General features: G+C 34.1%; 1 protein-coding gene across 1 annotated transcript in view; it reads left to right on the top strand.

The window, feature by feature from the left end:
• Positions 1 to 3,473: 3,473 nt before the first annotated feature.
• Positions 3,474 to 13,374, top strand: part of LOC108729008 (ATPase family AAA domain-containing protein 2) — a 21,347-nt gene continuing 11,446 nt past the window's right edge. The window contains exons 1-17 of the mRNA XM_018457907.1: positions 3,474 to 3,836; positions 4,268 to 4,496; positions 4,980 to 5,277; positions 5,355 to 5,532; positions 5,617 to 5,683; positions 5,798 to 6,047; positions 7,489 to 7,703; positions 7,796 to 8,088; positions 8,380 to 8,697; positions 8,788 to 8,969; positions 9,075 to 9,261; positions 9,526 to 10,004; positions 10,079 to 10,264; positions 10,464 to 10,499; positions 10,731 to 11,341; positions 11,708 to 11,775; positions 13,349 to 13,355. Coding sequence (XP_018313409.1) covers positions 3,831 to 3,836; positions 4,268 to 4,496; positions 4,980 to 5,277; positions 5,355 to 5,532; positions 5,617 to 5,683; positions 5,798 to 6,047; positions 7,489 to 7,703; positions 7,796 to 8,088; positions 8,380 to 8,697; positions 8,788 to 8,969; positions 9,075 to 9,261; positions 9,526 to 10,004; positions 10,079 to 10,264; positions 10,464 to 10,499; positions 10,731 to 11,341; positions 11,708 to 11,775; positions 13,349 to 13,355 — 3,610 coding nt within the window. The 5' untranslated portion in view covers positions 3,474 to 3,830. The remainder of the gene's footprint in view (positions 3,837 to 4,267; positions 4,497 to 4,979; positions 5,278 to 5,354; positions 5,533 to 5,616; positions 5,684 to 5,797; positions 6,048 to 7,488; positions 7,704 to 7,795; positions 8,089 to 8,379; positions 8,698 to 8,787; positions 8,970 to 9,074; positions 9,262 to 9,525; positions 10,005 to 10,078; positions 10,265 to 10,463; positions 10,500 to 10,730; positions 11,342 to 11,707; positions 11,776 to 13,348; positions 13,356 to 13,374) is intronic.

Below are 13,374 nucleotides of genomic sequence, written 5' to 3'. Positions count from 1 at the left end.
ACATTACTATTGTTATTTCTATTACACTAAAAAGTAATTTTACAAAAGAAAGAAGGATGTATGAAGATGTATGGATATATTTCATATAAAATTATGTATGTTTATGAATATTTATACATGTTTATGTATGTTTATACATAATTATACATATTCATGCATGATAAATTTTTTACCGGAATTGCTGTTATGTATAGCGATTTAGCAAGAAATTAAAAGTAAAATTCATATTATATATTTAAAAATTTTACAATAGTTGCAAAGGTGCTTTTTCGGCTGGATGCATCTATTGTTTTTACAATATGCGGCGCGTTATTCTTAATTTATAATAATCTTTCTTCACACATCAAAAAAACTTAATTAATTCGTGTTAATAAAAAAATTATCGTAAAGTCATCTGGCGGAAAAGTTTTATGAAAAACTACATTATGGCCGGTATTCATAGTCAAATCTTATATTCAAGGCTGTCATAGGCTACGGTCCACTTGATGCTGCGAATTCTTCGAAGCATTTTTTGATTGATCAGTTAGTAAAATTCTTTCTTCCGATTGGTCAATCAAAAATTTCGAAGCATTTGTAACGTCAAATGAACCGCACCCTTAAGTACAGTCTTAAGATGTCACGAACCAATCAGAGGGCCGCATCAGTGTCTTAAGACATTACTTAAGTCCGGATCTACAATAGATGTTTAAGACTTAAGCCGTAAGAAACTGACCAATTACAGTCGAATCCGAGGGGAATAATCGATTGTGATTCGTCCATTTTTTATGACTTAAGGCTTAAAACCCTATTGTAGATCCGGGGTAAAACGGTCTTGAAATAAGAATCGACTACGAATACCGGCCTATAGATTGAAACAAGATCTTAGAAATTATTAATTTTTCATAGATATTCGTAGTGAGACGTAGAGCGACGTTGTTTCTTTAAAAAACTTAGAAATCCCCTCCGCCCTTAAACAACGCCATTATACGTTTCATTATGAATATCTACGAAAAAACTAAGAAGTTCTAACCCCGGTAAAATTTACCACCAGCCACTCGTTACCTCGGATCTACAATAGGTGATTTTAAGACTTAAGCTGTAAGAAATTGACCAATTACAGTCGAATCCGAGGGGAATAATCGACTGTGATTCGCCCATTTCTTATGGCTTAAGGCTTAAAACCCTATTGTAGATCCGGGGTAATCGGCCGCAAGTTTCCAAACTTAAGGTGTAGCCACAATAGAAGGAATAAGGAATTAGAAATAAGGAATGAAGATTTTAACCTATCAGATATCGGATACACCGGAATACACGCTGGAATATTAAGGCTCAAAACTCTATTGTAGATCCGAGGTAACGAATGGCTGATGGTAAATCGCAACGTGATCAAACGAGTCGCACCCGTTGGTCTTGCATTTTGACCCGGTTCGAACCCTCGGTGGAAACTAGGCCTTTGTTGTCGAGCAATGGAAATTATATATCTATTACTTCCGAGCAAGCGAGACGTTGATTGGCTATCGCGCCAACTTCCGCCGCACAACAAGCGTTGCCATGTTCTGCAGGGCCATTAAGTCCGATCTACAATTACGTAGACGTAAGGTTATGGGAGTAGTAGTAACAATAAATGTTGTACAACATATTAATCTACAATCGAGTAAAGATTCAACGAACTTTCATCTTCAAATTGAGCATTGCTCACAACACTTTCTCCATGTTCCATACTCGTAACATAAATATATTTGTAATATAATAAACTCAAATAATATATCATGAAATGAACACAATAAAAGATGAAAAAGACACTTCGCGCACTCATTTCCATATGTCGAGTCAAAAAGAACGATAACAATGTAGACACGTGACAGCATTCTGATTGATTCACACTTACGTTTTACGCAGTCGTAGTTGTGAAAGATAAAGTTGTACCATCTTTCACAACACACTTTACAACCGGGAGTAGCAGATTAAGGCCCTTGCGCACAATGGAGGAAATATTAGGAACAGGAATAGATATTAAGATTTCAACCTATCAGAAACCATGTATTCCGGTGTAACTGGTATCTGATAGGTTAAAATGTTAATATTTATTCCTGTTCCTAATATTTCCTCTATTGTGCGCAGGGCCTAAAACTTCGCTTTACAATGGGTGCGTTCAGCAGAACGTTTGTTTTGCAACTGTTGGAAGTTTCCTTCGCGCTGATTGGATCATACTTTTAGATCTAGAAGAATGGTCCTATCTCAGCAGCAATCATAAAATGGTTGCAAAACTGTTGAGTCTGCTGAACGCAGCTAATATTTCACAACCATTTACAACTACATTTACGCAATTATAGATCGAACTTTAGGCTTGACGTGCACAAGTCAATCACAGCGCTAGAAAAAAAATAAAGAAAAACTCCCTACGCAAAAGTCAATGGGTGCATTCAGTACTACGACCGCTCACTAAGCGCTCAGTGAGCTCTTGAATCTGTTTGGTCTATATTTTTAGTTCTAACGGAATATGTCAATTAGATGCAAGCGCTCACTGAGCGTTTAGTAAGCTCTTGAATCTGTTTGGTCTATATTTTTAGTTCTAACGGAATATGCCAATAAGATGCAAGCGCTCACTGAGCGCTTAGTGAGCGGTTGTAGTACTGAATGCACCCACTGTGATTGGCAGTGGGCAATTGCAACCATGACAAGAGACCTGGGAGTCGATTGTGTATCTGAAATGAAGTAAACATTACAAAAGTGTGTACATTCATTAGATATTGACCAACCAAATTAGACCAATATTAGGCCGGAATCAGACTATGCATTGAAAATTGAGATTGAAGACTGAAAAATTCAAATTTGACCAATCGAAATGAAAGGAGCTAAAATTTCTTTGTCCTTATTGATCAAATTTCTTCAATCTTCAACCTCAATCTTCAATGCGTAGTCTGATTCCGGCCTTAGACTATGCATTAAAGATTGAAGATGGAAAGAAAGAAATTTGACTAATCAAAATAAAAGGAGCTAAAATTTCTTTATCCTTATTGATCAAATTTCAATCTTCAATCTTCAACGCGTAGTCTGATTCCGGCCTTATGAATATTCTAATGAATTTACTAACTTTTGTAATTTTCACCTCATTTCGAGATACACAATCGATCCCCTATTCTTTTTAACTAAACTTCTTGCACGGTTCATCTTTTCTCTTCTTTTTTCCAACGAGAGAGAAAAGGAAGAAAGATGAATCATATCATAAGTTCAGGGGATCTATTATGAAATTTTTTTCCTATGATCAAAAGTGAAAAGTGAAAAATTTCTATATTAATTTCAATGATTAAAATTTTCACTTTTTACTTTCCATCCTAGTGATAAAGTTTCGTGATTGATACCCAGTTAAAAGGAACAAGCCTACGGAAGTATGTTCGTGCAATTACGCAAACTGGAAGTGGAATGCGCATGCGTATGATACGTAATACGTGTGGTGGTGTGTGTGGGCGTGTGCGTGTGTGGTGCGTAAGTGTGCATGTGACGTATAGTTGTATGTAGTGTATGCATGTGCAGATGATACGGGTTTTGCAATTGAACTCGATCGGGAATCGTGCCGTCTTGGTCCTCTGATGTCGTTAGGTGGACAATAACATCGGTCGCGTGATTCTACTTGACGCTAAACAAAGCAGTGAGTTTGATCGAGCATTGACTCGACACTAAGGAGACGATCCGTGACCAGCTTGCTTCAGCTTGCTCGCGCTCTTCCATAACCAGGACGGTGGAGAATTGTTCCCTGCGGTTGTGAATGCAACTCGATATTATCCCACGCATATGACGGACATTCGCGGTTTTAACACTTTCCTCACTCATCGGCAACAAGAATTGGCCAGATGAAGGTAATCGCGCTAGTTAAACGCGGAGCGATATTATCACCAAAAATATAAAGATCACGAGAAAGAAAAAGAGAAAGAGAGAGAGGGGATTATGTACCGTTCTGTTTGTTGTTTATTGTTGGAACAAGTTCTTCATCTATTTTCTTGCTTAGGCGTGTTGCGATGCACTTTAGTTGGATAAAATTATAATTCGGAACAATATGTTTGTTTTTTGGGGCGTTTTAATGAAATCTATGTTGTGCAATCTCTTAAAAATGAAGATTAGGGCTATAGATAATTAAGAATTAAGAGTCTTTTGTTATTTTGGGTTTTTATAAAGAATTTTATGTACATATTTATTGCTTATTGTTTTTTATATATATGTAAACATATCTTTCTATATATATATATGTCTGTATACATATATATATCTGTATAGTAAAATTATTTCATAGATAATGTTAGATGATGACGCTGCATTGGATTCAATGGATACCGAGGAAGAGATATTTTCTCCTCGCAACCACAGCTTGGACTCGAACGTCAGGCGACCTAAGAGTCTGCGCAAGCTGAGGTCGCATTCCGGTTCTAATTCTCACATAACTAGAAATAATCTAAGTGTACGTCGCAGTACACGTAATAGAATGCAGACTTATGACAATCTTAATACAAGCTGGATTCTAGGTACAATAAATCAATTATATTTAACATATAGATGAAGAATACTAATTATGATGGAAAATAAGTTGTGTTCTGAGATTCACTGCCAGTACTGAAAATTTATAGTATAAGTTATATGTACACTATAGATCTTCAATACTGACAGTGAATATCAGAATGAAATCTTAGGCCAGTATTCATAGTCAGACCTTATATTTAAGACTGTTTTAAGAAGTCACGAACCAATCAGAGGGCCGTATTAGCATCTTAAGATGTTACTTAAGACAGTCTTGAAATAAGAACGGACTATGAATACTATCCTTAGTTAATCTTTAACTACTAATGCTCTAGATACAGTTGCATCAATGTTGCATATATTTAGAACTAGATAATAAACTCTCTCTAGAAGATATAGTTTGAGTAATTAATATATATTTTAATTATTATAACATATTTTGATCTATTTTTTTATAATTGTATTTTTTAAGTGTTTATTAAAATTAACAGGAACGCAAACTTTGAAAGGATATCCTATGTTTCAACAACACCCTTCTTCCTCGGATAAAGAGATGGTAGATGATGTACCTGGTAGGAAACGCGATGTTCGAGACCGTATGCCCTTAAAATCTCGCGAAAATCATCCACCTAATAAAACTCCGACAAGACATCTTAGAGACAGGACAGAACATGATCGACAAAGTAGTAGAGAACTTCGAACTAGAGTTGATCGTGACCTCAAGGAAAGAACTGAACCGGAAAAGGATAGCGAGCAAACGAAACCAGCGAATGAGGAGAAAGACACTAGGCATGCAATTTAATATTGAACGCTGATATACATACTTAGTGAAATATAATGTAATTAACGTTAAACTATTTCCTTAGAACAAGAAAGTCTGATAGCCCAAACAGATTTAGAGAAGGTCCTGTAACCAGATTATGCGGAAATGTAGTTGAGAAAACTGAGAAGCCCAAAGTAGAGCAAGAGGAGGCGGATGATGTTAGCTCACACGAAAGTGAAAAACCAGATAATAATGATAATGACAATTCAGAAAACGAAGACGTAAACAAACTTCTGCATCTTATTTTCCTATCGTCAAATGTTGATCTGTAAATTTATGTATCTTTTATTTACATTATTTTTTAGGGGTTTGAGGATATGTACACACGCATTAAGAGGACAAGGCGCACGACTCAACGACAACTGCCAAGGGGTAAGTAGAAGATTCAGATTTGCCGGCATTATAGTACAACGCCCGCATATTTGTTTTCTTCCAAAATATAAATATGATTTATTTATATATTTATACATTTATTTATATATGCAGTGGTGGATAGTGATCTAAGCGAATCTTCGGATTCTCCTGGGCCTAGGAAGTATAGTTTACGTCAAAAAAAGCCTACTGTAGATAGGTTTCAAGCTAATGTAGAGCCAGTTAGGCGTTCTATTAGAGCCCTTAGAAGTGTTCTCAGCAATTCGATGAGAAGAAGGAAGCATAGAAGTAAGAGTACGAGTTCTGCTGATTCCAGTGACTCCGAACCTCAACGTTATGACAAGAAAAAAGGCAAAAAAGCGAGGTATTATATCACAAAAAAAATGTTATACAATGTCTTTATTGACCCTTACCGTAGTATCCATTTAGTGTAAATGGAGGTTATTAATGTTTGTTTAATAGATTAAGTAGTTTAAAAAATATTAAAAAATTCATGTAGCTTCCTTAATTATTCTAAATGAATGATTTATACATAATTTTATAAATCTATTTTGTGTGTTTAAATATTTTATTTTTTTATATATATATATATATAAATATATAAACAAAAATGTGTGTATGATAGTAATATGTTCAAAAATTTATTACTTTTAAACAAATCAATGAAATCTAATAATTAAAAATGGAAACAAAAAATTTAAGATTCATATTTCAATACAAAAAATACGCCAACAAATTTTTTTTATTTAAATTTTTAAGTTCGGGACATGAAATCTTATAATTTTCAAACTTATAAAATTAAGCGTTCGTAATAAAAAAAATGACAGACTTTAACAAATTCATCTTTATTCAAATCTATAATCTCATATATTTTTATAAATAAAAAAATACATACTGAATGTCAGTGCAAAAAATATGCATTACGATAAAAAGAAAAACGATAAGTTTGTTCACATCACGTGCTCCAACATATTTCACCATGCTTCTACCATAGTTCCTATTCACTCTAACAAGCTTTTTTTGGAATAAGTTACAGTAGGAGCTACAGTAGGAGCATGTTAGAACATGTTGGAGTATATGATATGAACAAACCTAGGTACATGTTATGGAATTATTCGGAATAGATTCCGATCGGAATTATTCAATTATTTCCTAGATTTCTATTGTGTTTTTCAGGAAAAACAAAATAATTCCGATTTATAGATATCAATCATGTAACTTTGTCCCTAGAGTTAAAAAGTAAAAATTTTTTGTATGTATGTGTGTATATGCACACATACATACATACATAAAAATGTTCACTTTTCATATTTCCGCTCTAAGGAAAAAGTTATATGATCGCTACTCAGAATAAATTCTGACTTGTTCTATGATAGGTGAGCGGTGTTCCTGATGTGTCGCAAGTTTTTTTGGTTTCGAGAACGAAGAGATCGTAACATCTCTTCTGCAGAGCGATTTTTATTAAAAAATAAAACCGAGTAAACATTTTTTCGTTTTATATATGTGTACGTATATAGTCAACAAATACGAAAAAAGTCATTTTACTGACCTGTACAAATATGCGTTGCGTATCGGAAGTAAATTTTGCCTGTGCTTGATTTTAAATAACCACTGCTTAACGAAAAAATGACGCATGCTGCTGGGCTTTCACGGGCACCTTTCCTCTCAAGTTTTTTTTCTCGGAGCAAAACGGCGTGCTCATACTCACTTGTTTCCAAAATATTCGTAATTTTAAAAATCGCCTGGCTACAAATGACCTCCGTTTATACGCTGGGGATTAATAAAAATATCGATTATTCTTACAGACAATCGGCCATACCACAAGGCGGTCCACCAGATCGAAAAGCTGACATAAATCCCATCACCTTAGATACTAACATTAGATTTAATGACGTCGGAGGTCTGGAAACCCACATTCACTGCCTTAAGGAGATGGTCATCTTTCCTATGATGTATCCAGACGTTTTTGAGAGATACGACGTTACCCCACCGAAAGGTGTTTTGTTTCATGGCCCGCCAGGTATATACAGTAACAAATCTATAGTTTTAAAGTGCAATATAATAAAAAACCTATTTTAATTTTTGTTTGTGTAACTTGGACGTTTATTTTAGGAACTGGAAAGACACTAATAGCTAGAGCACTAGCAAATGAATGCAGTCAAGGCAACAAGAAGATGGCATTCTTCATGAGGAAAGGAGCAGATTGTCTGTCAAAGTGGGTTGGAGAATCGGAACGACAATTGAGATTATTGTTTGAACAGGCTCAACAAATGAAACCGTCCATAATATTTTTTGACGAAATAGATGGTCTGGCACCTGTTAGAAGTACCAAGCAAGATCAGATACATGCTAGTATCGTATCCACACTCTTGGCACTTATGGATGGTCTCAGTGATAGGGGACAGGTAATAAAAATGATGTTATTCGATGGCGCTACAGCGCGAGTTAAACTTTGACCTTCTCATGAAAATGCTAGTCCATGTTGACCTTGGCTTTCTCATTGGTTTCAATTGCAACTTTTACAAGAAGAAGTTGTAAGTTTCTTGCCCATTTTTCATTTTGGAGAATTGGGCTTGTTTTAAAACTTATTCATTATTACTGAGCTTTCCATCACCTCAGAAATTATATTAGAAGATTTATATGCTAGATATTTTGAATAATTTTGGAAATTTTTATTTTCTTTTTAATTGTTAAAGGTTATAGTTATCGGTGCAACGAACAGAATTGATGCAATCGATCCAGCTTTGCGAAGACCTGGCCGTTTTGATCGCGAACTCTTCTTTCCCTTACCGGCTATGAAAGAAAGATTAGACATCTTAAAGATTCACGTTAGTAAATGGAAAAATACGCCATCTGATCAATTATTAGAGATACTGGCGGAAAAAGCAACTGGTTATTGCGGTTCAGACTTGAGAGCTTTGTGTACCGAGGCAGTACTGCAGGGACTAAGGAGAACTTATCCACAAATTTATATGACAAATGACAGATTATTGCTAGATCCGGAGAGAGTTGAAGTATGTTTAGTATAAAAAGAATAATAATTAATATATATATATAATCGGAATTTTATTTTAGAAGTTGATATTAACTATATTAATTAACAGGTAAAGAAACGTGACTTTATGCAAGCAAGCGCTATGCTCATTCCGTCATCGCATAGAGTAGTTCCATGTGCAGGAAGAAAATTGCAACCTTTTATGGAACCGCTATTAGCACCTCCATTAGAAGAATTACTTAATTTAATAAGAGGAATATTTCCTCAAGGTGTAAATCCTGCAATGGCAAAGTAATTATTCTTTACATTACAACATTCCACATAATCATCAATAATATTGTTAATCAAAATATATTCTTGTAAATTGTTATCTATAATCGTGGTTTGTTTTTATAGAATGAGAAATGCCAAAGGTATCCATCGCCCAAGATTATTAATTTCGGGTGGCAGTCTGTCTGAGGGTCAGGGACCTCATTTAGCTCAAGCATTGCTATATTGTATGGAACATCTGCTAGTTCAAATTTTAGATGTCAGCACATTGTTTGCAGAAAGTGCTCGATCTCCAGAAGAAACTTGCGTGCAGGTTGTATAACTTGCTATATTAAATTTTTAAATTTATGTATTTGTCTACAAGTTTCAAAGCTCTGATTTCATAATAATTGAAAATTATATTGATAAAAAATAGTAATTTGATTCGAAATATAATAAATATCACACAAATGCAAAATTAAAATATCTGTTTTAATTTTTTATTCATATGTGATATTTATTATATTTCAAAGAAAAAGAGGTATTCCGATAGTTGTATATTATAGATAAATATTAATAATTGTATTAAATATTGTAGGTATTTAATGAAGCGGTTAGGAACGTACCGTCCATAATTTACATTCGATCGATTAATCAGTGGTGGCCTCTCGTGCCAGAAACAGTGAAAGCAGTTTTCCTGTGCCGTATCGCAGCACTGGATCCTTCATTACCAATTTTAATTCTCGCAACGAGTGATGCAACGTATCAAGATCTCCCCGATCAACTAAAAAGCTTGTTTAGTGAATTACGCGGAGAGGTGTATTCCATGAAGACTCCTACCACTGAACAAAGAACGAAATTTTTCCGGCCCATTTTTGTTATTCAGAGTCTAAGACAACCACAGATCAAAAGCAACAAAGTAGAGGTTTTAGAAGCACTGCCATTAGCGCCAGATCCGTTGCCAAAGAAACTGACGGAAGAGGAGAAGCAGATTATGTACGAGAAAGATGAAATATCTCTAAGAGAATTACGAATTTTCCTGAGAGAAATATGCGCTAAATTAGCGAGAAATCGACAGTAAGTTTGTATAAATTATTTTCAGTTTTTTTTTACAGTATATCAGAAGAGCTTAATCGAATAATGTGTTTCAGATTTTTCATGTTTACGAAACCGGTGGACACGGAAGAAGTACCGGACTACAATCTAATAATAAAGCAGCCTATGGATCTAGAAACGATGATGACCAAGATCGATATGAACTGCTATCTATGCGCCCGCGAATTTCTTGACGATATTGATCTCATATGTAGGAATGCTCTAGAATATAACCCAGACAGGTCAGTAACTGAATTAGGATACAATCTTTTTAAAATTTCTCGCCAGTCAAGGAAAACAATCATACGAGTCTTTGTGCGAGAATTATCTCCATTACAGAAGCAGTTATTGATATTGTGCTATAACTTGAAGTTCTTCTCTAGCAATATATACTATATCTTTTTCTATACTGACATTTCATATTGTGTGTTTTCATGTCAGCTTACGTGATAGGCCCTCCCTCGGAATATTAAAGAGGTAGTTGAGCTTTTTGCTGTTTATCCGTAATGCTGTTATCGCTCCGTAGATAATAGTGGTTTTCAATTTAGAGCGCACCATAATCGTTGTTGTTTTGCTAGACACACCATTATGACTAATTCACCACGCATCATTGAAGACCACTCCCATTAGTCATCATGCTTTCTATCAATGGAATGCTAGAATGATTTTTTTTATATGCTAATAACACATTACGTTCTCTTTTCACAGGGATCCTGCAGACAAATTAATAAGACATCGAGCGTGTTCTTTGCGTGATAACGCTTACGCTTTAATAAAAGCCGAATTAGACTCTGATTTCGAGGACAAGTGTCGCGAAATTTCGAAGAATCGTCGAACTTTAGAAAGCAATTGTGATAATGAAGAAAGCAAAAATTCCAAACTGGAATCTTCCACGAGCGAACGAGCGGACAAAAAGGAGTCTATAAATTCTAGTCATTCTCTCGTTGTGAACGGAAAGAAATTCGGTAGTTCGAGGAAGCGTAAAATACCCGCTTGGGCTCGTGGTTATGTAAAAAAGGTCCAAAAGAAGAGAAAGATCGCTTTCGGTGAGAACGTTACTGAAACAGTTGCGAATAAATCAGCAAGCAATGAAACTACTACTAGTATTGATCTAGAAAAATTCCAAGAATTCGAAACTGAGGCGAATAATGTTTTGAACGGGCATATGGGATTGTTTGATAATACTGATTCAGAGAATGATTCGCAAAATGAGAATTCAAAGGGGAGTCAAAACTGCACTATAACAGATCAACGATCTGTAAATAATCTTGATCAAATGGAAATATGCTTCATAGAGGAAGACAAGCCAATGGTGAATGGTGATTCGAGTTCGTCATCTCGACGCGAAAGCATGGACGAATTATCATTCGCTATCGAAAGTGATACTAGCCGGGATAAGATTGAAGAAAACGAGAAAATTGTAGTTGATAGAAGCGAACTTGATAATGCGTGGCATTTTACTGTTCAAATAACAAAAGACTTTCCTGTTGAGCTATTGTGCGATATTTATGTGCAACTAAGCAGATGCGTTGGGAAATATGCTCAGAAATATGATAGAAAATCACTGCCAAAGGTAAATACTTTGTATTAATTGTAAAATTATGCTATAGAAACTATAGAATGATGAACATATTGGCTAATTTAACTGGATATAAACGTATGTTAACAAACATTGTTACTTTCAGGACTTGCTCAAGGAAGTGGAAAAGTTTACAGAATACAAGTCACAACGTCAGTAGAGTATAATACACAGGTATGAAAGAAAACGCATATTACTAACAAGACAAACATATTACATTATTACGCCATTGTAACACATCGCCACCTTCAGCAACACATCGGAAGGTCTTTTTTTGTATATTTATACTGATCGTAAAGCTGGATATTATCATTGTTGTATCAAATGGAACTTTGGAATCCTATATTTCTTAGTTATTATACTGCCAATTTTTAGATAAATAACGGCATATATCTGCAAAGCTATTGCATTTGTGTAAGATAACAAGCAATTTTAGTTGAATATTAAGTTCCAGGTATGTTAGATTGGATTTTGTACATATTCTAAAAATACTGTAAATGTTCAATCAAGCGATGATTTGATATTTCATACAAAAATAAGATAATATCACGAATCTTAATTATATATATATATATATAGGTTGAAATAATGAGAAAGTTAGATTGCCGTTTTTTATTGCTGCTATTTATACATACTTTTTTTATAAAATTAATTTGATTTAAATTTAATAAATGGCTTCTGTAAATTTGATTTTTTATTATTATTGGCTTGATAATGAAAATATTATCATGTTTAAAGCTCCTAAGTAGTCATTATAGCCATATTGAATTGTAACGTCAGAAGCAAGAAATGACACATTAATTTTTGTTACGTGTCATTTGTAAATAAAGACAATTTGGACAAAACGAAATGATGAGATCGTTCTAAAACAATTGTAAAAATGGACGAAAGTTATTCTCATTTCTCTCTGACAGTCAGTAAATAATCTTAAAAAGAGAGAGTGATAAAAGGGGCGAGCCCAGGATTGGTAAAAAACAAGTTTTAAACAATTTAAAACTAAATTGTTTGAAACTAAATTGATGTTTTTAATATATTTTAAATATGTTTTTTTCACAGTATTGTTTAGAGCATATTTGAAGCATTAAAAACATATTTAAGAAGAAATGCATGTTTTATTCTTTAAAAAAAACATTAGTCTTTACCAACCATAAAAAGACACGTGAAAATGAAAATAGGCAACGTATGCACATTGAATAAAAGCGTTTCACGTGCCTTTTATTACTTTTTTACAATTATTTACTGATTATCAGGAGGGATAAGGATAGTCTTCATCCAATTTTAAAATTGTTTTAAAGCGATCTCACCATTTTGTCCAAATTGTCTTTACTTACAAATGGCATGTAACAAAAATTATCGTGTCATTTCTCGCATTGGACGTCACGATTCAATATGGCTGTGGTGACTACTCAGGAGCTTTAAAACTTTTATTTTCGAGATTACATCATTTTTATATATCATAGTGGATGTGATAAAAATGATAAAACCAAATAAGATAAAAGTAGTAAATTGCTAACATTCTTGCATAATATTCCTTTAGAAAATATGAACTCTTATTTCTAAACGTTTGTTCGAAAGATTTCAGATTAAATATAGAAGATCCAATTAAAAACTTATCTGACAATATATAATATGTATAACACAAGAGGATACAAGTTTTTAATTTAATCTTCAGTCACTTAATATATACAGGGTGTTTCCAAATTAAATCGCAAAACTTCGGGAGCGTGTAGAGGAGTAAAAAACTAAGAAAAAAAGTCCTATAGACATATGCTC

This window comes from Mycetomoellerius zeteki, unplaced genomic scaffold (genome assembly GCF_001594055.1).
Source record: "Mycetomoellerius zeteki isolate Tzet28-1 unplaced genomic scaffold, Tzet1.0 scaffold69, whole genome shotgun sequence".
Lineage (NCBI taxonomy): Eukaryota > Metazoa > Arthropoda > Insecta > Hymenoptera > Formicidae > Mycetomoellerius > Mycetomoellerius zeteki.
Note: the sequence above shows the minus strand (reverse complement) of the source record. Positions and strands in the feature narration are given on the sequence as shown.